Raw genomic sequence first — 23,682 nt, 5'->3', positions numbered from 1 at the left:
ACGGCTGCAAATCACCAAGCTTCCTCTTTCTTATTATTCAAGTTGGAAATAGTTGGGCTGATGTGAAATTAAAACCTATTGGCACGTTTAAAAATTGATCTTCCAAGCAGCAGCCCAATGGAAAGTTCCCATCCCAGCACAGGCATCCCATGGCTGTGGGGCTGCCTTCACCTCAAGGACACCACAAACACACAGTGATGTCATTCTTAACGTGCTTTTTCTGAGGGGCAGTGCCACTCACAGAAGGGCAGAACCACAGAAATGGCCCAAAGCCACCCCTGGGAGCCATGAGGTGCAGTGAGGCCTACACTGGCCTACACAAACCCGAAGCCTACACTCACCTGAGGCCTACACATACCTGAGGCCTACACATACCTGAGGCCTACACTCACCTGAGGCCTACACTCACCTGAAGCCTACACATACCTGAGGCCTACACACACCTGAGGCCTACACCACCTGAGGCCTACACAGGCCCAAGGCCTACACACACCTGAGGCCTGTGCAGACCTGAGTCCTGCAGCCCGGTTGCCTGGCAACCATGGTGGCAACACCATGGTTCTACCCCGACCCCACCACCCATTCCTCCTCGTCCTGGTGTTCCCGTTGGTGGCAGCTCTGCCCCCAGGGCAGCCCGGAGCCCTCTGCCCGGCCTCCTGTCACTGTCACCGGTGGTTGCTGGACTGCAGCCGAGCCTCCATGGTGGCGGTGCCGCGGGCCGCCCGCCGCTGGGCCCTGTCTGTGCTGTGAGCAGTTTGTAGGGGAGCGGGGTTTTGTGTTCCACGCCTCACCTTGGGGGACCCCCCATTCTCCAAGGAAGCAGTGAGATGGAACGGGAAAGAGCAACTTATGCATAATGTCATTAAAGGACTGCCTGAAATCCTCGTGCTAATGATAGAAGCAGCTCTGAGATGGGGCACGGTGCGATAGGGCGAGAGGAGGTGGTGGCCCTGAGTTGTGCTGGGGGGGTCAGGTTGGATGTGAGGAAGCGTTTCTTCTCGGAAAAAGCAGTGATACATCAGCACAGGGGCTGCCCTGGGGGTGGGGGAGTCACCATCCACAGAGGGGCTCATGGAAAGAGGAGGTGTAGCACTGAGGGATGTGGTTTAGTGGCAATATTGGTGGTAGGAAAATGACTTTAGAAGACTTTTCCAGCCTTAACAATTCTATGATTTGCAAGCAGTCTTTCTGCAGGCTACTTTTTGCAGACCTTTTAGCAATTGCACTCATGTGACACTCATTTGTTTGCAGAAATTTCACCAGTAACTCTATTTCTTCCATTGAAAAAGAAGCGTGGAGGGAATACCCATGGGCTGAGCACTTGTAAGTATTCATTTGAAATGTCAGGAGTTCAGATAGTTTCAGTCCAGACGCTCTATTTCTCTGAGCTGAGGGTATGAGGAACACAAGCACCCACACAATGTGAGTTCAGAGCTGAGCTGCTCAGCAAGGAGGGATGAGAAGCCCCCTAACTTCCAGGAGTGGCTGAAATGCTGTGAGCTATGGGGAAGGCTAATGGTGCCAGTCCAAGAGGGCCATCCCTGTGCCTAATTAATCAACAATCAGGCTACAGTTGGCTTCAGCAGCTCAGGGGGGAGTGCCTGCTCCTCCTGGTGCAGCAGTAAATGACTGTTTGTTTTGTTGCAGAGTTCTCCAGGACAATGATTTGAGGGCGGTGAAGAGGCATTCGCTGGAGGGTTTGCTGCTGCTGAAGCATCTGTACGTGTAGGCTGGTTCTGTCCCCCTCCCCATGCAAGCGTACTTCATTCCCCCCCATTGTTTCAGCAAAACACAGTGCTACGATCCTGCAGTAGTGACCAGTGGGAGGATCCATTGTGGGGCCGTGGTGCAACTTTAATTGCCCCAAACCTCCCAGAGATGAGGAGGCTGCTGCCCTTTCTCACTGGGTGATTCACAGTCAATCCCACCTCAGCTGTGGCCTCCCATGACCTGGAGATTACCTCTAGCTTTATCTGAGGACTGTTTAGGTGTGGCAATCACCAAAACAAGGCAAAACCCATGCATACATGCCTCACTTCTGCCAAGGTTCGGGTGGAAAATTACTGCAGTGAAGACAGAGCCCTGTAGTGCTGATCACCCAGGGCAAGCTCTCAGCTTGCTTGCTGTATTTCTGCCTGTGTCACTTCCCGTGCTCAGAGCTCACATCACCTGAACCTTACAGAGAGGTTGCATCTCTGGGGCACATCCAGAGGGGCACGCGCTTGGTTGTGGCCCCTGCAAGTGCTTCCTTGGCTGCTAAAGAATCTGTTATAGGGGAAAATTGAGCCCTGAAACAATTCTGGTGGGGTCAGAGCTAGAAAAAAAGCACAGAGATGGAAAGACACTTCCAGGCACGAGGGTTATGGCAGGTTACACACCACCGGTATCAGATATAAACACTGTGTGAAATTAGAGCCATGAAACACATATGCTGTCAAAGCAAGGGAAAGTAAACACGGCGGTGCAAATGTAACCAACATTTCGTGTTCTAATTTTAACAGGGATTTATCCGGCAATAAAATCCTGTCGATTGAGGAACGTGCTTTTGAGCCACTTCCCTTCTTGCAGCTTCTGTGAGTCGTAAAAATTTATTTTTGCTGAAGTCTTTTTGCATTTATAACCCTCTGTGTGCTAGGAAATGTTCTTTATTTTTGGAAGAGTGGCAATTTCTCCTGCTAAGCTGGGCTAAAGGGGTCGGTGCAGATGGCTGTGACACACAGCAGGATGAGATCAGTGCAGTTGCCCAAACGCAGCCATGATTTTCCCGAAGGCTCACTGTACCCTGGAACAGAAATAGATGAAGCACATGTGCAGTTCGTTTCCTCTCCTTGACAGGTTGAAAGAACAAGAAGGCAGCAGTTTCCTCCCCGTTCTGCCTCAGATTTGCATATTTCCTACAGATCAGTGCTGTTCTGCTTCCTATAGGACACACCAGATCCGTTTCTTTCTCCCCAGAAACCTCAGCGGAAATCTCATGGCACGGATCCAGAAGGACACTTTCCAGGCATGGCATGGGATGCAGTTTCTACAGAAAGTGTAAGTTCTGCAAGCTCTGAAGGTGGATGGGAATGGGACTCCACAGCGCCACTGGGGAGAACACTTTGCATATCTGCATTTAAAAGCAAAGGTGCTCAAAATCATCCACAAATGGACATTTTGTTCCTTTGGTGCCTACAGAAACGTGATGTAATCCACAGCCAAGGAGCCCTTCCAAGGACAGGGTCACAGTTTCCATCTAGGCCCAAAGGAATTCAGGGCGTTTTGCCCCCAAAGCTTCACAGGCATAAAGAAAAGGCCACTTCTTTTCTTTCAGCTGCAGATGATGAGGCCCTGCTGTATTTTGTGGCTCACCCCATCTGTTCCCATCTGCACCTTCAGCCCAGGCCCTTCCTCACACATCAGCCAGTCCTTTATCTCCAGGCTGAAATTTCCTATGTTTGTTCTCCGCTTGAAAGGAAACTCTTTGGGGAGTTAGGAGTCAAAATGGTTCAGCCGAATCCACATCTGCCATCCATGATGAGGCTGGATCCTCATCCTCACCCCACCCGTGTGGGATAGAGGAGCCTGGAAAGGGGATTTCGATGTGGCTCAGCTACAGATCCAGCACGTGCAGCTCTCTGATATTGAAACGTGAAGTCTGGCAAAGAGGAGAAATGGATCACAGAGAGGCTTGGCAGTGACCTAGTGGAAATTCACTTTGATTTGTTGTTGTTTTTCAGGATCCTGAGCCACAACCCGCTGTCTGTGATCGATGACGCATCGTTCTTTCAGCTGCCAGCTGTCAGCTATCTGTGAGCATCGACTCGTTTTGAGTGGGTTAATACATAACTCTGTTCCTCCTGAGGTAGGAAATCACTTCTCCCAGCAAATCAAAGGACAACTTCTGGGCTGTCTGCAAAGCAACCAAAGAGCTGGGACACAAATGAGGGGTTGGGGGGAAGGTGGGAAACCCTTCTGCTTCACTCCCGTGGTTGGGAGCACCCGAAAGCAGAGGTTATGAACAACTTCTGTCTAATTAGCAGAAGTGGACCCCCTGGGAGCAGCACAAGGATTTGGGCTCTTTCCCATAAACGTGCCTTGCAAAATTCCATCTGCTTTCCCAAAACCTTGCAGTGACCTGGGAGCAACACGTGTGTCACAGCTGACAGTGCTCAAACTCCTCCTGACCACGGCCCATTTGGAGATGCTGTGAGTACACAGGGGACAGGCTGCCAGCAGAATGCAGTGCTGAAATATGCGTTCTGCTTGGGAAAGCAGCCAGCTCACCCCTAAATCACAATGCCCTCACCCCACAAGCCGAAAGTTCAGCATTTCTTATTGAGGACCCCCAGACTCGCCTGCTGGCAGTCAGAATTTCACTGTTTGAGTTTTTCAAAGGGACGTTTTAAGTCAGGGCAGTGGCTTGCTTCTGTTTCAGATTGCATTTTAGGATTAGTTCTGCTTTCAAAGGTAAAACAAAAGCATGTGGAATGTCACTGAGAAACCTGGGGAGCACCTTTGTCTGCGGGGACGCGTGGGTTTGGGGAAGGTTTTGCAGAGCAATCCCAGTCACACTGAGATGTGCTACGTGCAACCTGAGCTGATGCACATCGAGAAACGGAGTTTTTCTCCCTTTTCTCTGCAGCAAACTGCCCCGAGCTGCTGCCTGCTGCCTCTGCCAGGAGGGCCGTGCTGCTATGGCACTGTGCAGGAGCATCCACTCCCACAGCAAGGAGCTGTGTGCCAGCACCCCGCAGTGTGGTAGGCTCCCAGCACCACATCCTACTGGTGGTGGGCTTCTCAGTGCCACCTGATCTCCCCCGGCTTTGGGAGATGCTGTAGTGTGGCTGTGTTGTGTGAGTTCCCTCCTAGGCAATCCCATGGGCACCAAACATGGGTTAACAACACAGCTTGAGGAGCTCTGTCTGTGCAAAGCCTTTAATTGCCCCCACGTGGCTCTGATGAGAGCTGGGACGTCTGAATGTGCCCCCCCCCCCCCCCCCCCCCGAGCCAGGGGCACAAAATCCTCCCTTTGGAGAACAATGCTTGGAAACAAAAACAAGGGCTGAAAACACACAGTTGCACCAATCTGCTGCCAGGGGCTATCTGGAGGAGAAGTGCCTTGCAGGGCTGAGCAAACACCCCAGCCTCCAACACACACAGAGCACTCAGCCAAGGAAACCGTGTGTGCCCAGTGCTGTTCCCAAGCAGGGGAAGCACAGCCTGCTCACAAGCCCCACACATTCCCCCCACACCTCCCCAGTGTCACCACAGCATGGCTTGCCACAGCCCTACCAACAGACAGAGCGGTGCTCTGAGGTACCAGATAACTCATTTGTTAGCAGGATGAGGACAAGCAAACCTCATTGCATGGCCAGGGCATCTTCACACGTCCCATTTCTCATCACCTGCACAGCAGAAAGGCCCCAACACCTCCGTAATCCGTAATGCTCCCAACCACATCGCTCTGTCCCGGCACCAATGGAGCTGTGGCTGTGTGTGCAGCCTCAGTGCAGAGCTGAGAGATGCTCCCCAGTGCAGGCTCAGTGTGTTCCCTTTGCATCAGTGCTCTCCTGGACTCTGCATCACCCCAACCATCCGCTCTGCCCTGATGTGTTCTCCTGGTGTTGCAGCTCACACGGAACCCCCAGCAGAGATGCAAGCAGTACTGAGGAGAGCAGCGCAGCACGGCATGGTGCTACACCTCAACCTCACCAATTCTTCACTTGGAGACAAAGAAACCGTAACACTTAATGATCTCCTGAGCCCTCGCAGTGCTGATGGGGTCCTCAGGAACTTCAATAATCACATCACCAGAATGAGCTCCCATTCCCCTCAGCACCCAGGCAAGCAGGAGCTGCACAGCGCTCTGCGTAAGGGCCGGGAGAGTGGGAATGGGGGGAGAAAACTCCATTTCCCAGCAATAGAGCTGAAGGAGGAGCAGCAAAGCACCGCCTCACAGCTGCCAAGACCTGCAGCACACAAGGTCCTGGAAGCAAAGGAAGGAGCCCACGTCCCCAGGGAGCCCAGCAGCGCAGGCAGCACGGAGGATGAGGATGCAGCAATGGAAGGAGACCTCTTTGAAAGAGGAGTGGAGCAACGCCTGCGCTCGCTGGTCCCCAACGGAGCCCTGCGGGGTTTCATCGCCCGCGTGGCACGAGCTGTGAGGAAGGACTGCCAACTGCCCCACCTGCAGCCCTCCTGCACGAAGCTGCTGGCACAGACAGGGCAGCTGGTGGGGCTGCTGGGCAGGCAGAGACCCACAGTGCAGTGCCCACTGCAATGGGCGAACAGCTCCATTGGCACAGAGAGCAGGAACCGGACTGGGGAGGTAGGGCAGAGCCAATGGGATCCTGTGGGGTTGGAAATGGGATCCTTTGGGATGGAAATGGGATCCTGTGGGGGTAGAAATGGGATCCTGTGGGGGTGGCAGTGGGAGGGCTGCTCTCTCTCTGTGATTTGCTCTCTTTTTGTCCCAGAGGACGGCAGCACGCAGCTCCAGCAGGCGGGTCCTCCTGGCGGTGTCGGTGTCTCTCATCATCACCACTTACATCACAGCCATTTGTCTCATCGAGGTGGGCATGGAGAGGATCCCAGCTAAGCATGAGGGGCAGAATGCACATCTGTCCTCCCTGTAGCATCCGTGGGCATCGTGGGGGATGTGGGGCTGACATCCCACCCTGCACAGCTCAGTTGGCCATGCCCCATCTGGAGCTGCGCTTCTCAGCTTTCCTTTCCCAACTCCTTTGGGGCTGTCATCACAGCCCCACATCTCTCCAGCCCCACACCTGCCCAGCCCCACATCTACCCACCCCCACATCTCCCCAGCCCCACCGCCCCCCCTGCCATGCTTTCCTCTGCCGCTGCCCCAGCACTGATTGCAGCAGCCCCCTGCTCCCCTCACAGAGCGCAGCACATGCCCACATGTCAGCCCCGTTTTGCAGCACATCCTGACGTTGGGCTCCTCTCTCCTCAACACCCAGGTCTGCTGCCCCAAACCCACAGCTGCCTCCCAGCCCCACAGCACCAGCAAGTCACGGTGGAGACGGTAATTAATTCATTACGCCCTGCGCTCCAAACTGACCCAGTGCATCAGCCCACATTCTGGGCCTGTTTATGATGGATAGATGAACCTGAGCCTCCACTTTTTATCCTTTCTCTCCCTTTTTTTCAGATTCTTTAAGAAGCTGTTGCCACACCGATGGCACGGGAACGATGGGTCACAGGTGATGGCAATGTGCTGTGCCCCACAGCTGCCCCACAGCTGCACCCACACTGACACGTCCCATTCCCCACTGCTTCCCAGGGATTGCACTTTGCAGAGCGCATGAAGGACGAACCCAAGTGGCTCCGAGATCTCTACATGCCCCTGGATGACCTGCAGAGGAACTCCATCTATCAGCTGTACCGAGAGCCTGAGGAGGAGGAGGAGGAGGAGGTGTTCAGCAGGGCTAAACCAACGTAAGATGCGATGGTGGCCACATCTGTCACCCAGCACCACCACGAGCAAACGTGCTCCATCTTCCTGCTGCCCCTCATCCCCACAGGATGCCCGAGGAGCAGCACAGCCCCAGCACCTCCGCCCCATAAGGCCCAGGAGGTACAGCAGGATGGGAGCAGTGAGCCCTGGATGGCTCCGGGAGCAGCACAGCCCAGCATGGGATGATCTGCTATTGACTGGCATGGATGCTCTGCTCCTGCAGAGCTGGGTTTGCTATTAAAGGCTGTAGGGCGTTCTGCCACGTGTGTGTGTGCGTGTGGGCGTGCATGTGAGTGTGTGGGTGTGCTTGGTGTGCAGCTCTGGGGGGTTTGCATGGTGCAGGGTGTGTGTCTGCATGCAGACCTGGGGGTGTGCATATGGGTGGGGGGGCACACATGTGGGTGTGTGTGCACATATGTGGGTGTGCACATATATGTGTATGTGCACATGTGGGTGTGTGTGCACATATGGGGGTGTGTGTACATATGAGTGTGTGTGCTAATGTGGGTGTGTATGTGCACATATGAGTGTGTGTGTACATATGTGTGTGTGTGTGCATATATGTGTGTGTCTACGATGTGTGTGTGTGTGCCCATATGGGTGTGTATGTGCACATGTGGGGGTGTGTGCACATATGTGGGTGTGTGTGCACATGTGGGGGTGTGTGCTAATGTGGGTGTGTATGTGCACGTATGGGTGTGTGTGCACATATGTGTGTGTGTGCATATATGTGTGTGTGCACATATGAGTGTGTGTGCTCATATGGGTACGTGTGTGGGGCAGTGTGTGTGTGTCTGCATCTGAGTAGATGTGTGGATCCGTGTATGTGGACATATGGGCACATATGTAGGTCTGTGTGCACACATGGACACGTGTGGGTCTGTGTGTGCCCATATGGGTACATATGTGGATGTGAATGTGCCCACACGGGCACATGTGTGGGTCTGCGTGTGTTGACATTTGGGTACACGTGTGGGTTTGTGTGTGTGCACATATGGACACATATGTGGTCTGTGTGTGCACGTATGGATACATATGCTGGTCTGTACATGTGTGGGGCTGTGTGCCCACATATGGGGATGTATGTATGTGTGTGTGTATGCAGGTGTGTATGTATATGAGTATGTGTGTGTATGTATGTGTGTGTATGTGTATGTATGTGTGTATATATATGTATGTATGTGTGTATATATGTATGTATGTGTATGTGTGTGCATGTGTGTGTATGTATGTGTGTGTATGTGTATGTATGTGTGTATATATATGTATGTGTGCATATATGTATGTATGTATGTGCGCATATATGTACGTATGTGTACATATATGTACGTGTGTATATATGTGTACATGTGTGTACGTACACGTGCCCGCGCACACCCAGCTCTGCATCCCCACTCCTGCCGCCCCGCCCCCACGTGCACGCTCCCCCAATCACGCGCATTCGCCGCACGTCACTCAGCGCGTGGCCCCGCCCCCAACCCCGCGCGGTGGGCGTGGCCTCTCGGTCCCGCCCCCTTTGCGTAATGACGTCACGAGGAGGCGGGGCGCGCGGCCGCCACTTCCGGGTTTCCCGGCCGGGTCGCGCAGGCGGTGAGCGGCAGCGGCGGGCGGGGCCGCGCGGGGGGAGCGGGCCGGGATCGGGGCCGCGCCGCCCGAACCTCAGCGCCGCCGGGCCGAGCCGCGGAGCGGGGCCTGGAGGCGGAGGCCCGGCAGGAGGAGAGGTGCGGGGCTGATACGGGCCTCGCGAGCCGTGGTTTGCGGCGGCAGCGGGGCTGGCGCGGCTCCGACGGGCCGCTGCCTGCGGTGGGGCCGCTGCGGGCCCCGTGCGCCCGTTGCTCGCAGTGCGGCTGCTGCGGGCCCCGGGCTGGTTCCGAGCTCGTGCCCCGCAGGCGCCGTGCCCTCCGCTGGGGCCGCGTTGGCCTCCCGCCCCGCGGTTCCCACGCCCCCCAGCGGGGCTGGTGTTGTTCCACGCCGTGCCCCGTTCCCTCGCTGTGGTGAATTCTGCTCTTCCTGCCCCGCTCACGGCTTGCCGGGCGCTGGGCAGCCGTGAGGAGCTGCGCTCCGTGCTCTCAGTGCCGCCCTCCCCAGCAGCGGTGCCTCGTCCGAATGGCCGCCGCCTCCCGTCGCTCTGACACAGCCCTGAGGAACGCCGTCCTGCCGCCAAAGGCTCGGCTCAGAACGTTGTAGGGCAGCGTTCAGCCCCACGGCGGTTTGACATCAGCGCATCGCTCTGTGGGGAGCAGGGCGGCGTTGGGAAGCAGGTGGGATCAGAGCTGAGGTCCCACAGCTGTGAGCTCCGTGTGGGTGCAGATCCACACACGTGCTCTCCTCCATCCCAGCTCAGCTCAGCCCGTCCCAGCAGGGCTCTGGGGAGGTGATGAGCAGCGCTGCGCTCGTGCTTGGAAAATGAGTCGTTCCCTTTGCAGCCCTGACTCACTGACCCCGCACTGCTCGTGTTTTCCACCTGCAATGTGCTGCTGGTCAGGAGCTGTTTGTAACTCACTGGGAGAGTGCAGAGCTCAGGCACGGAGCTGACATCCCAACCCAGAGACCCACTGTGAGCATGCAGCTCTGCTTCCTCGCTGGGTAACCGCGCCGCTCGCTTTCTGTTTTATTTCTCTGTCACCTCGAGCTGTTTTGCTCTGCGTCGCTCTCAGGGTGGGGACTGCAGGGAGGCAGCACCGATTCTCAGCTGTGAGTTCAAACCTCCACCCCACACGGTGTGCGTGGCAGGGCGAAAGCAGCAGCGCTTTCCACAGTGCTGCACCCCTCAGGGAGGAGCAGCCCCACATCCTGTGGCTGAGCTCGCAGTGCTGGAGCAGACAGGTCGGGCTGGTTGTGCTGCTGGGAGCTGAGCTCCATCCTATGCCAACCACCAGCTCTGCAGAGCTGCTGCTGTCACTGCTCAGTGGGGACAGCAGGGTGGGCGATGCCGGGTGCACTGCTGTCACCTCGTGGCCCCACAGAAGGGCGGTGTGGGGTTCCGCAAGTGCTGCGCTCCCATCGGTCAGTGTTGCAACCCCAGGGGGAAATCTCGTGATGAGCAGTGGTGAAAACGGTTTCTTTTTCTATAAGATCAGCTGTTGAACTGTGACTGTTGTGGGGTTGGTCATCAGGGGGCTGCATGGGGCTGTTCCGGCTTTGATTCAGGGTTCTTGCTTGGGATTTGAGGTTCTTCCTTTGGATTTGGGGTTCCTGCTTGAGATTTGGGGGTTTTTCATGGAGTTTGGGGTTCTTGCTTGGGATTTGGAGGTGTTGCTTGGGCTTTGGGGTTCTTTCCTGGGATTTAGGGTTCTTGCTTGGGATCTGAGGCTCTTCCTTGGGACTTGGAGTTGTTGTCTGGGATTTGGGGTTCTTCCTTTGAATTTGAGGTTCTTCCCTGGGATTTGATGTTCTTACTTGGGGTTTGGGATGCTCGGGGTTTGGGCCACCCCCACGACTGCCCTTTGCTGTGTGAGCCGATGGGGTGGGAGCACACAGGCGTACCAAAGCCCTGCTGGGCTCTGCCCTCTTCTTTCACAGCAAAGCCACAGCAAGCGCTCCCACATCGGGGGAAGGTTTCCTCTCCGAGCTCTGTGGCTCTTAGCAGTGCTTTGTGACAGTGGCTGCTGCTGGAGCTGCCCGTGGGCCTGGAGGCAGATGAGTGGGGATGGATCTGAGCTGGGGGCAGCTGTGCTGCATTGCTCCCATGCCTCCGGGCACAGCAGGGGAAAATCCAGATGCTTTGTGGGGTTTCTGTGCTGCCAGGAGTGGGGCAGTGCTATAGTGTCTGTCCTCCCCCAGTTTGCAGCAGCTGCAAACTGCACTGTAAGCTCCAAAGTGGCCTCTGTGTGACTTGACACTGCTGTGTGACCCACAGGTGACATGTGACCACGGGTGGGAGCAGCAGCTGAGATGCATTCGAGCCACGCCGATGACCCCAAGGAAGTCATCCAGGTGAGCTGTGCTCCCAGCCCTCCAACACGCACCAGGGACCCACAGGCACTGCTGGGACGTGGTGATGCTCTCGGGTGGTTCTCACACCCCTCTGTAGCCGCATGTGGGATGCACAAATCCTGCAGGATGTGGGCACGGTGCTCAGCCCCACTGCTGGGGGTGCAGCAGTGCTGTGTGCACCTCATTTGCCCTGCAGCAGTGCTCCACGCATGGCACACAGCTTTGTTTGCACTCTGTCACTGCATTAGCCTGACAGATCAGGGGCAGCTGGGGAGCATGGGGCTGCACAGCACGGCTTGGGCACGTGGCCTTCAGCTATGGCTGCAAACCTCACTTGGGTGCTGGCAAAACATTCAGGGCTGAGAATTCAGTGCAAGAAAACATTCAGCTGGGAAAGGCAGCGCTTTGCTGTCTGTAGAAGTGCTGTGCACTGTAAAACCCCCAAAACCCAATGAGCCCCAAAACATGAGCTATGGGAAGGGCAGTTGGCATCCGTGACTCATTTACAAAAGCCAGGTGAACTCTGATGCCAAGAGAGTGAGTCCACAGCTCGACCGGGTCAGCTGCAGTGCTCATTGGCAGCATCTGCAGAGCACGTGGGTTGGGCAGGAACTGCACAGAGCTCTGGATGAGCTTGGCAGCTTGGCATCCCCATAGTTTGCAGCCCAGTATCTCAGTTGCTGGCAGCTTGGCATCCTCGTCACTTGCAGCCCTGCATCCCAGATGCCTGCAGCCCTGCATCCTGGTAGCTTGCAGCTCAGTTTCTTTGTTGCTTGCAGCCCAGCATCCCAGTTGCTTGCAGCTCAGCATCCCAGAACCTTCAGCCCAGCACCCTGTTGCTTGCAGCTTGGCTTCCCCATAGCTTGCAGCCCTACATCCCAGTTGCTTGCAGTCCAGAACCCTCGTAGATTGCAGTCCAGAACCCTCATAGATTGCAGCCCAGCTTCCCGGTTGCTTGCAGCCCAGCTTCCCGGTTGCTTGCAGCCCAGCTTCCCAATTGCTTACAGCCCAGTGTCCCCAGATCTTGCAGCCCAGCATCCTGATTGCTTGCAGCCCAGCTTGCCAGTTGCTTGCACCCCAGTTTCTTGCAGCTCAGCATCCCAGTTGCTTGCAACTCAGTGTCCCCATTGCTGCCCTTTTTCCTGACCCTACAATCTAACCCTGCACCTCCCATGCTGCAGCTGATCAAGAAGCAGCTGGTGAGCTCCATCAAGGCCCTGCAGAAGCAGTACGTCTCCTCGGATGCCGTGGTGACCAGCGATGATGGGAACGCCAACACCCTGTGCAGCGCCCTGGAGGCCGTCTTTGTGCACGGGCTGAAAGCAAAGCACATCAGGACAGAGACAGGGGGCAAAGGGAGGAAAGCGGGCGGCCGGCTGCTGCTCCCCCAGCCCGTCTTCTGGGCCCTGCTGAAGAGCATCACGCACCGGTGCGTCCCCACGCTCGTTTTTCTGCCCTCTGGGAGAGTCGGATGGCTGGCAGGGAGCTGCCCACGCTCTGCGCCCTTCAGCTCAAGCCGTGTGACCTCAGAGGTGTTGGTTCCTGAAAGCTGTGCGTAGGAAAGCGTGGTGCTGCTGGGGGGCACCTGGTGGTGTGTGTCCCCAAATGGCATCCCATACACAGAGAGGTCTGAGATCCCCCCTGACCCCATCAGCTGCTGAAGAGCAAATACAGAGTGGATGATGAGAGCACTTTGGTGCTGTGCAGGATGGTTTTGTGCCCTCTGAAGGTGTTTTTCCTCTGCCCCTCAAAAACAACCAACCTATTTTTCCCAGCAGTGAGCTGGGGGCAGGCAGGGTTTGGGGAAAAAGCAGCCAAAATGAGGGCAGTGAGGGTAGTTGGAGCTTCTGTGTTCCTTTTGCCTTACTGTGGCACTCAGATGCATGGTGGACACTGATGGGTGACACCAATGGGTTTTTCACTCCTTTCCCCAAACGGAAGCAGGGGAGATGCCTCCGGCCAGAAGGGCAGCACCCAGGAGTGGCTGAACCTGATATATTTGGTTTAGGAGGAATTCAGGAACTGATGTTTCCCCATAGGAAACCACAACCCATCAGCACCCACCTCCCATAACGCAGCGCTGTGGGCGCGCATCCCTCACATCCCACTCTTTTTTTTCTCTCTCCCCTTCTCCCAGGAACATCATCTCAGAGCTGGAACAGCTCATTTTCATCACCACGGACGTGGGCCGCTGCCGGGCCTGGCTGAGGCTGGCTCTGAACGATGGATTGGTGGAGTGCTACCTGAAGCTGCTGCTGCGCGAGCGCTCCCGCCTGCCCGAGTTCTACCAACCCACGGCGCTGCTCCTGGATGCCGAGGAGTGCGAGTTCCTCCTGAGCTACCTGCAGGGCTTGTCGTCCCTCACCTTCCAGCTGTCCTACAAGTCAGCGGTGCTCAACGAGTGGACCGTCACCCCGCTGTCCCTGTCGGGGCTGTGCCCTGTATCCGAGCTGCTGGAGCCCCCGACGGCCGAACCTCAGAGAAAAGCATCTCTGGGCTCCATCTCCCAATCTTCAGGCTCCGATGAGATTGAAATCCAACCCTCAGCGCTGCCCATCGGCAAAGCAGGCGACAAACCCAAGCGGACGTCGTCCTCACTGAGCCTGAACACCACGGGTTCATCACAGCTGTCCTCCAGCCTGGGCTCTGACAGCGTGCAGCCCCACTGCGCCCGCAGCCCAGAGCGCGGCGATGAGCCGCTGTCCTGTGACTCTGACCTGGGCACGGCCACGGCCGAGGACCTGGACAGGTCGCTGCAAGAGTGAGTCTCCCTCTTCACCTTCATTTTCTCCCTGTAGGCTCTCTCTGTTTAACAGGTTTTCCTCTTGGGAGCAGCCTGAAAGGCGAAAAGAAGCAGCATGACCGTTTCTTTAAGCGTGTTTTGGCCAGAGCTCAGCCTGGGCTCATTAGGAGCTTTGGAGCACTTGAAGCTGACGCTGCTAATTGCTCAGCTGTTTCCCATGACTTAGAGCTCTGCTCTTCCCGTTGCTCGCAGCGCTGTCACCTGCCGTGGTGCTGGGCAGGGATGATAATCCTGGTGCAGAACCCGTGACTCAGTTCTCAGCCTGACCCTGGTTTGGTCTGAGTGGGCTGTGCTGAGCTGGGGCCACGGGAATGCCTGCTAACTGCTGTCAAGAACACGGCTGTTTGGTATCAGCTGGGATCCATTAGCTCACCATTAGCTAATTAAAATCCCCTCACATCATTAGGAAGGGCATCCTTTGCAGGGTCTTTGCCCTGAGGGTGCACCACCCCTCTTTCTGCTTGACCTGCCACCAGCAGAGCGATGCTCACTGCTGCTTCTCTTCAAAGGGTGCTCTCCGAGTTCAGGAAAGCTGAGCCAAGCTTTGGTGCCCCGTCGGAGCAGCTGATCCCAGCCGTGCTGGGCTGCTCCCCACCACCCCCCGAGGACACCCACCCACCACCTTCCCCACCACCAGCTGAGGCCTGCACTGCTCCCCAGGAGGAGGACAGCATCCCGACCCCACAGCACGTGGATGGGGGGAAGGAAGGCCGCGTGGTGCGCAGCCCTGCTGCCAAATTCCTCTGCTCCCCGCTGCCGGGCTGCCCGGTAGGTGTCACAGCTCACAGTCCACAGGATCCTCATGTTATCCTTCCTGATCTAATGGGGAAAGGTGGTGAAGCGGGTGGCAGCGTTGCTGGGCTCGAAGCACTCATCCCCAGAGCTGCCAGCAGCATTTCTGGTGTAAATAATGCCCAAATCCATTCCCAGCATCCCAGATCCCACTGAGCCATCCTGGGGATGCTGGGTCTGAGCAGACACCCCCCAGCTCAATGAGTGCCCATGTGCTGGGGATGCACTTCCCACCCCCCTGAGCATCTCTCCCTTGGGTCCACGTTCCTTTGGCTCCTTCCCAGCTCGCCCGTCTCCTCCACTTCCTCCTGGCTTGGGGCCAGCCTGACTAATCTATGGATAACATACGGTGTCAACAGGAAACCCCCTCCTGCTCTGACATGACTCACAGAGCAACCTGCATTCCTCAGCCCAGGGTAAACAGGGCCTTCCCGCACCTCCCGCTCTTCGCTGCTGATTCCCACCGTGGTTTTGTTTGTGGTTGGGATAAAATGCTCTTGGCAGGCAAAGGAGGGTCAGTCCTGGTGGGAACCAGTGTGGGTGCTGCAGGGCTGCACTCCTCCTCCTGAGCCCCTCTGCGGTTTAGGGGGTGAGAAGCAACCCGAGTGTGTTTTTGTGCTTTCAAATCCCACCACTCCTTTGCAGCTGAACCCTGTTGCACTTTGCTCTACCCCAGCAAAACCAGAAAGTGGCGTGGAGAGGAGGGCCAGGCAGCAGCCGGGTTTATCAGGAAGATAGAATCATAGAGTCAGTAAGATTGGAAAAGGCCTCTAATATCCAACCATCAGCCCATCCCCACCTAGCCTGCTAAACCACGTCCCCAAACAGAATCACAGAATTGTGAAGGTTGGACAAGCCCTCCAAGATCCCCGAGTCCAACCCCAGCCCATCCCCACCGTGCCCACTTATAGAATCATTCGGGATGGAAAAGACAGTTGGATTTGATGATCTTGGAGGTCTTTTCCAACCTGAATGATTCCGTGGTGGGGACGGGTTGGGGTTGGACTCGGGGATCTTGGAGGTGCACCCATCCCGCCACGCTCATTCATTGAATCTTTAAATTTGGAAAAGACCTCCAAGATCCTCCAGGTCCAACCCCAACCCACCCCACTACGTCCACATGTGGAATCATTCAGGCTGAAGAAGACCTCCAACATCTCTAAGTCCAACCATCCACCCAAGTCCTTCCCCCCATGCCTGCCAAATCGTGCCCCCATGTGCCACATCTTCACGTTTCGTGTCCCTGCTCTGCAGCACACAGCCTGGATGTGCCCAAGCAGCCCAGATGGCTGCACTGCGTGTGTGCACAGGCTCACGGTGGATGTGTGTGTTTGAGTTGGTTGATGGATATTTGCTTCTGTTGCATCTTTTTTATAACAGAATAGGAAGAGCTGGATCTCAGAAGACGATTTCTACAGACCTTCAGCAGGAGAGAGCGATGAAATCCCAGCTGATGCCAACGGCTTTGTGCCAGATGGGGCTGGGGAGGGCCTGACCTCAGGGCTGCTCAGTGCTTTGGATTTGGAAAGGCCATCCCCACCATCCTCGCAGGGCCCCAGGCTGTCCCCCGAGCGAGAGCAGAAGGGTTTCAGCGTTGTGCATCGCCGGCAGATGGGTACGTGTGCCCCATGGCCCTGTGGGACCAGTGGGGAATCAGTCACCCATTTGGGATCAGCACGTTGCTGAGTGCTGGCAGTGCTGAAAGCCCCACAGGTGGTGCTTCCGTGGCACTGCTGAGCCCAGGGGGCACTGCTGGGACACACAAGAGAGAATGGGATGCAGCACAGATTTCCTTTACACCCTCCTTCTCATCCTTAGCCTCAATACCAAGTGCATATGGACCGTTACGGGGCCCAGCAAGCCGGTCCTGCACACTCCTGCCCTTCCGTTATTCCACTGGGATACCTTTCCATTTTCCACCAGGATCCCTATCCTATATTCCACTGGGATCCCCATCTCAGATTCCACGAGGGTCTGCTCCCTGTCTCATATTCCACTGGGATCTGTTCCCCATCCCATATTCCACCGGGATCCCCATCCCATCTCCCATCAGGAACCCCATCCCATATTCCACCAAAGCCTCGGTGCCTGTGCTTGCACACTGTGAGCCACCTCCTGGTTCTCCTCCCCAGCTTCAGGTCCCTCTGAGCCATCCCCTTTTCCCCCAAGGTCTCTCCAACCCTTTTCGGGGACTGCTGAAGCTGGGCAGCCTGGAGCGGCGCGGAGCCATGGGCATCTGGAAGGAGTTCTCCTGTGAGCTGTCGCCGCTGGAGCTGCGGCTCTTCCTGGACCACGAGGACCGCATCTGCGTGGAGAGCTTTTCCCTGCTGCGCTGCGAGTCGCTGGCGCTGACGCATTCGGATGGACGCTTCGAGCTGGTGTTCCTGGGGAAGAAGCTCTGCTTGAGGGCTCCTTCCCGGGACGAGGCTGAGGACTGGCTGGATCGGATCCGCGAGGCGCTGCGCAAGTGCCGCCCGCAGCTGGAGGAGGAGGAGTGGGAGACGCTGGAGTACTCCGAGGATGGTGGGGATGGCTGCGAGCCCTCTGCTCCACTCCAGTATGAAGCACCTGGGAACGGCTTGGACTGGACTTTATCCCACAAACCGGAGCTGGATGCCATCAAGGAGTCCGTTCTGTATGCGGACGTAGATAAGACGTGGGTCCCTTTTATATTTTCCCTCTCGTTGGAAACCTTAAAGTGCTTTAAAGTGCGGAACAACGACAAAATCTTAAGCAACAGTTATGGCATAGAGACGATCCAGGACATCCTCCCCGACACCAGCCTGGGGGGACCCTCCTTCTTCAAGGTGATCACCTCCAAAGCCGTGCTGAAACTGCGGGCTGAGAGCGCGCAGGAGGCGGCGGCGTGGAGGGAGCTGGTGCGAGCGGTGCTGGGCTCCTACCTGGAGGCAGCCGAGGAGGCACTGACCCTGGGGGGCAGCTTGGATGGCCATTCCCAGGTGCTGCTGAAGAGCATGGTGAAGGAGAACGGCTTCTTGTTGCAGTACCTGGTGGCCATCCCCGTGGAGAAGGGGTTGGACTCACAGAGCTTCATCTGCGCAGGTAGATGGGGCTGGTTTGCAGTGAGGAACCCAGCTCTGCGTCGTGTTCATTCAGGTTAATGAGGTTATGGTGTAGCCCCTCTGTTGGGCCTCGGCCCCAAATTTTGTGGTGTCTTTGGCACGGGGAGAATCCCCCAGCACCCAATCTCCATCCCCATCCCACCCAGCACATCAAACCACTCTCTGCTGCGTTGCTGCCCAAGAGATTTACAGCGTAGGCAAAAGATTGGCTCTAAGCAACCTCATGTGGAGCTGATGGACCCCCATCATGGGCGTCCAGTGCCCCCAGCCCACAGGGAAGGCACGCTGAAGGCAAGCCCATGGAGCAGGGCAGTTTTTCCAGTAAGGCTGCTCTGGGTGTGAGCAGCTGGTTGGTGCAGCGCTCGCTCGACCTTCCAGCAACGCCTCCTGGTTTAATAGCATAACACCCACTGACCTCTCTGGGAGCTATAATTTGTGCTGTACCTCGCTAGGATAATTAAGCTTCAGCTTTTCTCTTGCTTCAGTTGTGTTTCTCATCCCCTCCAGCAGGTTCTTCCTTAATCTTTTTTTCCATATTTTCCATTTTTTGGTCTCTGCCTTCCCCCCAGGCTGTGTCCTTTCACCTACCAACAGAGGGAAGCAGCAAGTTGAGGAGACCCATCTTCCTTCCCCATTTCTTTGTTTTGCTTTTCCTTAGGTATCTGCTGCCTTCCAGCCCTGACACCTGTTAGGACAGGAGTGCTTTCCCAGTGTGCCAGGGTAGAACAAGAAATATAGGCTTCTTTGTTTGATAGTCAACACCCGAGCTCCATAAAATGTTGGCAGTGCACTCCAGAGTGCAAAGAAGTGGATGTGGGTGATGGGGTGGCCTTGGCTCTTCCTGGGGCAGACACAGACCCACCGATGCTGTGTTGGTTGTTTTAGAGAAGTGAACCCAGTAAAAATAGCACCCAGAGTTCTCCTGTCTTCACGACTCCATTCAGATGGAGCAACTGTCAGAGCAGTGTAGCTCTCCCCCAGGAGCTGAGCCAGATTCCCCCAGGCTGCACCCCTCAGTTTTTGCTTCTCCCATCCCCAGGTGATGGAGTGGGCAGGTGGGATGTATGTTGTGCCCTACACTGCTGTGATGTTCTAAGAGAAGGGCAGGGGGGAATAAACAAACACTTTAAATCCATTGAGTCATAGAATGGCACAGCCTGGAAGGAACCTCAAAGATCATAGAACCGTGGAATTGTTGGGTTAAGCAGGGTTGGATTGGAAGGACCTTCAGGATTGTAGGGCCGTGGAATCACAGCACAGCTATGTTGAAGGAACCTCAAAGATCATAGAACCACGGAATCACGGCATGGTTGGGTTGGAAGGGACCCTAAGGATCACAGAATCATGGAATGGTTCGGTTGTGTTGAGTAGGGTTGGGTTGGGCTGAGTAGAGGTGGGTTGGAAAAGACCTTAAGAATCGTAGAGCCATGGAATGATTGAATTGGGTTGAGTAGGATTGGGTTGGGGAGGACCTTAAAGATCATCTAAATAATTTATGGATTTAAACCAGGGTTCAGGAATGGTCACGATGCCTTGTGTGTGGAGTTGGTCTGTCACGGTCTAACTGACTGGAACATGCTTTACCCCATGTCCACCCCCTTCCCAGGTTTTCCTGCCCCACGTCTGACCCCACATCCTCCCCCCAGGTCACGGGGTCCCCTCTTACTTCCTCTTCTCTGTTCCCCAAAGGCTGCTCCAGGCAGATCGGCTTCTCCTTCGCCAAACCCAAACTCTGTGCCTACTCTGGGCTCTACTACTGCGACAGCTGCCACCGGGACGACGAGGTGGTCATCCCCTCACGCCTCATCCACAACTGGGACCTGAGCAAGAGAGGGGTGAGAAGGATGGAGCCGTGTCTGGGGGTGGTCCTGGAGGTCCCTCTGGGTGGCTCTCACCCTCTCTCTCCTGTAGGTTTGCCGTCAGGCGCTGAAGTTCCTCACCCAGATCCGTAAGCAGCCGCTGATTGATCTCAAGTTGGTCAATGAGAGCCTCTATGACCACGTGGAGAGGATGAGGCGCATCCGTCGGAGCCGGGAGCAGCTGAAGCTGCTGGGGGATTACCTGAGCGTGTGCCGCAGCGGGGCCCTGAAGGAGCTGAGCAAACGGTGAGCAGCCCAGTGCGTCCTGCTGGGTGCCACCTTGCCCCATCTGTCGCCGTGGTGGGGTTGAAAGGGACCTCAGAGGTTGTGGAATTATGGAATCGCGGCACAGTTGGGTTAGAAGGGACCTTAAAGATGGAAGAGCCATAGAATCAGAGCATGGTTGGGTTGGAAGGGACCTCAAAGATGGCAGAATCATGGAATCATGGCACAGTTGGGTTTGAAGAGACCTCAGAGATCACAGAATCATAGAACTTCCTCCCCGCATCCAAGCCCAGCTCCCCCTTCAGTTAGAAGCCGTGCCCCCCTGTCCTGCCTCCACCAAACCACGCCATTTCTGAGCCCCCCAAGCACTGGCAGCTGTTCCCATGGGATGTGGGCCAGTTTTCCCCTCCATGTCATCTGCTGGAGGAAGCTCCCCGTGTGTCCGTGGGGCGGCGCGTGGAGATGGGCCGGAGGAAGCGCTTTCCTGGCCGGGGCTGGACAGGAAACACCTGGGCAAACAGATGAGAGATTTCTTTTCCCCCTTTTGAAATGCTCCCAAACAATTTTCAATGGCAGGATCTGCGATGCGTTGCTTGGCGCGGTGTCAGGTTTACAGTCACCCGGAGCCTTCATCCCCTGGGCTCTTCCTCACCCCTCCAAGATGTGGGAAGCTCCCACCGAGCTCCTCTGTCCTTTTTTGCAGCCTCGACCACAGGAACTACCTCCTGGAGTGCCCCCACAAGTACAGCGTGGCCGACCTGCAGCAGGTGAGCAGCCCTGCTGTGATGGAGGTGCATCGAGTGGGGCCCTCCTCCAGCAGCTGGTTTCACACCGCTCCGTTCCTCTTCGCTTTGCTTCCTGTTGTCACCACAGCCTGGGGGCAAAAATCATGGGGGTGGGGTGGAGTGGGATGGGATGGGATGGGATTGGGGTGGGGTTGGGTTGGGTTGAGGTGGGATGGTGTTGAGATGGGATGGGGTTGGGATGGGATGGGTGGAATCGAGGAGTTGGATTGGAGTGGGATGGGGTGGGTTGGAATAGGATGGGGTGGGATGGGATGGAATTGGGAATGGGGTGGGATAGGGTTGGGATGGGATTGGTTGGGCTGGGATTAAGGTGGCTGGGGTTGGGTTGTGTTGAGGTGGGATGGGATTGAGATGGGATGGGGTTGGGATGGGAAGGGATGGGATGGGTGGAATTGAGGAGTTGGATTGGAGTGGGATGGGATGGAAGTGGGATGGGGTGAGTTGAAATGGGGTGGATTGGAATGGGATGGGAAGGGGGTGGGATTAAGGTGGCTGGGGGTGGGGTTGTGTTGAGGTGAGATGGGGTTGGGATGGGATGGGTGGAGTTGAGGGGTTGGATTGGAGTGGGGTAGATTGAGTGGGGTTGGAATGGGATGGAATGGGATGGGTTGTTGGATGGGGTTGTGTTGGGATTGGTTAGGGTAGGTTGGGATGGAATGGGTTGAGTGGGAATGGGATGAGATGGGATTGGGTTGGGATGGGTAGTGGGATGGGATTGAGTTGGGTTGGGATTTTTTGGGATGGTGTTGAGGTGGGATGGTGTTGGGATGGAATGGATTGGGGTGGGTTGAGTGGTGTTGGGTTGGGATTTTTTGGGATGGTGTTGAGGTGGGATGGTGTTGGGATGGAATGGATTGGGGTGGGTTGAGTGGTGTGGGGATGGGATTAGTTGGGATGGGATGGGGTTGGGATGGAATTGGGATGGGTGGAGTTGAGAGGGATTTGGATGGGATTGGGTTGGGGTGGGTTAGACTGGAGTGGGTTGGGGTGAATGGGATGGGTTGATGGGTTGAAGGGGACCTCGTGCTCCAAGAGCTCCAGGAGAATCATTTCACCCCCGTGTGACCCAGCGCTGCTGCACCGCACAGAACTGTGCCCCAAATGGCACTCAGTGCGTTCTGCAGCCGGGTGTCACCGACCCCAGAGCCGTGAGCCCCATGCGGGCACACGGGGCTGCGTTGGCCCTGGAGGACGTTTTGTCTGCAAATCACAACCCAGCCGTGCCCTGCAGATCTCCGACGGCGCCTTCGAGCCCTTCCTGCTCTCACTGATCCAGTTTGCATTGCACCACGTCTACAGCTGCGACCTGTGCACGCAGCGGGGCTTCATCTGCCAGATCTGCAGCAGCAGTGACATCATCTTCCCCTTCCAGCTGGACTCCACTTCCAGGTGGGCTTTGCCAGCGGCGCTGAGCGCGGCGTGCAGGACGGCTGCACTCCATGGTGCAGTGCAGAGAGGAGCTCAGCCAGCAGTGCTGCTCTGCTTGTCTGCTCAGCCCTCGCTCCGTGGGTCGCATTTTGGCATTCTGGCACTGCTGGGGTTTGGGGCAGCCCGGGTTGGGGGCTCTCGCTCTGGAAATGGGGCTGAGGAGCACCCAGCCCTGCAGGCACCCAAACCACGGTGGGGTTTTTTTGTGTTTTTTTTTTTTTCCCCAGGTGCAAAGACTGCAAAACTGTTTTCCACCGGCAGTGCTACGACAGCTCCACGTCCTGCCCGCGCTGCGAGCGCCGGCGGCGCTACCGACAGGAACAGGAGGAGAAGGAGGAAGAGGAGGAGGAGGAGGAGGAAGGCAGTGCGGGGCCGATCCCATAGAGCCAGCAGCCATCCCAAAGGAGGTGGCAGATGATGTCCCCACGGGCCCCAAAAGCACCGGGATGTGGTGCACAATGAGATGTCAGCCCAGCAGCTGTCGGGCAGCGCAGCGGGGTCTGGGCCTGCACCCAAAGACCCTACAGCCAATGGGGGATGGACGAGCAGGGGGGCTGTGGGGCTGAGCTGGGGCCGTGGGGCTGCAGCCATCCCCTGCCACCACCCCACTGATGGGGACGCGGTGGCACTGGGTGGGTTTTGGTGTCCCCATCCCTGGGGGATATGGGGATATGGGGACAGGGACTCTGCAGTCCCCATCCCTTTGGGGTTTTGGTCTCTCCATCCCAGGGGGGCAACAAGGGGACATGGGGGCGGGGACTCCCCACATTATGGGGTCAGATGTGCCAAGGGGACGCGGGGCTGTGCAATGCCACCCACGGGGATCAGTGCCATCCCCCCACTGCCATCATCCCAGTGTTCCCCAGGTGGCACTGGGGGCTCGCAGGCTGCGCAGTGGGGCGGGCTATGGGGCCAGCTGCTGTCAGTGGGACCCGGACTCGAGGGCTGTGTGAACCGTGCCGGGTGAGCTCGGGGCTTTTGTGGGTTTGGGGTTTTGCAGGGTGCACCGGATGGCACCGTGGTGACGTTGTGCCTTGGGGGGCGGAGCTGCTCTGCCTCCCTTTTAACCCCCGGCCCTTCTGGGGCCGCAAAGAGAGTTTTATTTTCCTGTCACTTCACTGTGAAAATGATGGAGATTTATTTGATGCCACGCGTGGTTGTTCTCTGGGGCCGTCCCTCCCTGGCTCAGAGTGGGGTCGGCACCCACCCCACAGCTCCACCCCACACACTGGGCCATATTGGGAGCCCAGGAGGGGACAGACTCCATTGGGGACCCCGGGATCAGTGTCCT

General features: G+C 56.6%; 2 protein-coding genes across 7 annotated transcripts; both read left to right on the top strand.

Annotated features, from left to right (window-relative positions):
• Positions 1 to 200: 200 nt before the first annotated feature.
• Positions 201 to 8,571, top strand: LRRC37B (leucine rich repeat containing 37B). 2 transcript variants are annotated; one of them, XM_090124972.1, is made up of 14 exons: positions 201 to 292; positions 1,252 to 1,323; positions 1,648 to 1,719; positions 2,502 to 2,573; positions 2,956 to 3,036; positions 3,720 to 3,791; positions 4,114 to 4,188; positions 4,625 to 4,740; positions 5,613 to 6,310; positions 6,459 to 6,554; positions 6,963 to 7,027; positions 7,154 to 7,205; positions 7,286 to 7,440; positions 7,527 to 8,567. In XM_090124972.1, the coding sequence occupies exons 1-14, from the start codon at positions 288 to 290 to the stop codon at positions 7,567 to 7,569; spliced, it is 1,674 nt and encodes a 557-aa protein (XP_089981098.1). In that variant the 5' UTR covers positions 201 to 287; the 3' UTR covers positions 7,570 to 8,567. The 2 variants fall into 2 exon arrangements, with proteins under 2 accessions (XP_089981098.1, XP_031456835.2); XM_031600975.2 differs by lacking the exon at positions 201 to 292 and adding an exon at positions 425 to 746 and having other exon boundaries at positions 7,527 to 8,571.
• Positions 8,572 to 8,967: 396 nt separating this feature from the next.
• Positions 8,968 to 23,536, top strand: PLEKHM1 (pleckstrin homology and RUN domain containing M1). 5 transcript variants are annotated; one of them, XM_031600984.2, is made up of 12 exons: positions 8,968 to 9,049; positions 11,319 to 11,395; positions 12,577 to 12,824; positions 13,533 to 14,156; positions 14,708 to 14,966; positions 16,371 to 16,605; positions 17,160 to 18,053; positions 19,763 to 19,908; positions 19,985 to 20,178; positions 20,861 to 20,924; positions 22,195 to 22,352; positions 22,619 to 23,536. In XM_031600984.2, the coding sequence occupies exons 2-12, from the start codon at positions 11,354 to 11,356 to the stop codon at positions 22,773 to 22,775; spliced, it is 3,021 nt and encodes a 1,006-aa protein (XP_031456844.2). In that variant the 5' UTR covers positions 8,968 to 9,049; positions 11,319 to 11,353; the 3' UTR covers positions 22,776 to 23,536. The 5 variants fall into 5 exon arrangements, with proteins under 5 accessions (XP_031456844.2, XP_031456842.2, XP_089981093.1 ...); XM_031600982.2 differs by having other exon boundaries at positions 17,160 to 18,107; XM_090124967.1 differs by lacking the exon at positions 8,968 to 9,049 and adding an exon at positions 9,074 to 9,180 and having other exon boundaries at positions 17,160 to 18,107.
• Positions 23,537 to 23,682: the final 146 nt, after the last annotated feature.

Source organism: Phasianus colchicus, chromosome 26 (genome assembly GCF_987193195.1).
Source record: "Phasianus colchicus chromosome 26, bPhaCol1.hap1.1, whole genome shotgun sequence".
Taxonomy (NCBI): Eukaryota; Metazoa; Chordata; class Aves; order Galliformes; family Phasianidae; genus Phasianus; species Phasianus colchicus.
The sequence above is the reverse complement of the archived record's forward strand: the minus strand, read 5'-3'. Positions and strand labels throughout refer to the sequence as shown.

What these genes read in the sequence shown, in the direction of transcription:
- LRRC37B (XM_031600975.2), top strand. Translation starts at nt 556, where the DNA reads ATGGTTCTACCCCGACCCCACCACCCATTCCTCCTCGTCCTGGTGTTC. An exon ending in TTGCTGCTGCTGAAGCATCT is followed by an intron (nt 1,720 to 2,501) that starts GTACGTGTAGGC and finishes TAATTTTAACAG; the next exon opens with GGATTTATCCGGCAATAAAA. An exon ending in TGCCAGCACCCCGCAGTGTG is followed by an intron (nt 4,741 to 5,612) that starts GTAGGCTCCCAG and finishes CTGGTGTTGCAG; the next exon opens with CTCACACGGAACCCCCAGCA.
- PLEKHM1 (XM_031600982.2), top strand. Translation starts at nt 11,354, where the DNA reads ATGCATTCGAGCCACGCCGATGACCCCAAGGAAGTCATCCAG. An exon ending in CCCCGCTGCCGGGCTGCCCG is followed by an intron (nt 14,967 to 16,370) that starts GTAGGTGTCACA and finishes TTTTTATAACAG; the next exon opens with AATAGGAAGAGCTGGATCTC. An exon ending in CAGCTGGACTCCACTTCCAG is followed by an intron (nt 22,353 to 22,618) that starts GTGGGCTTTGCC and finishes TTTTTTCCCCAG; the next exon opens with GTGCAAAGACTGCAAAACTG.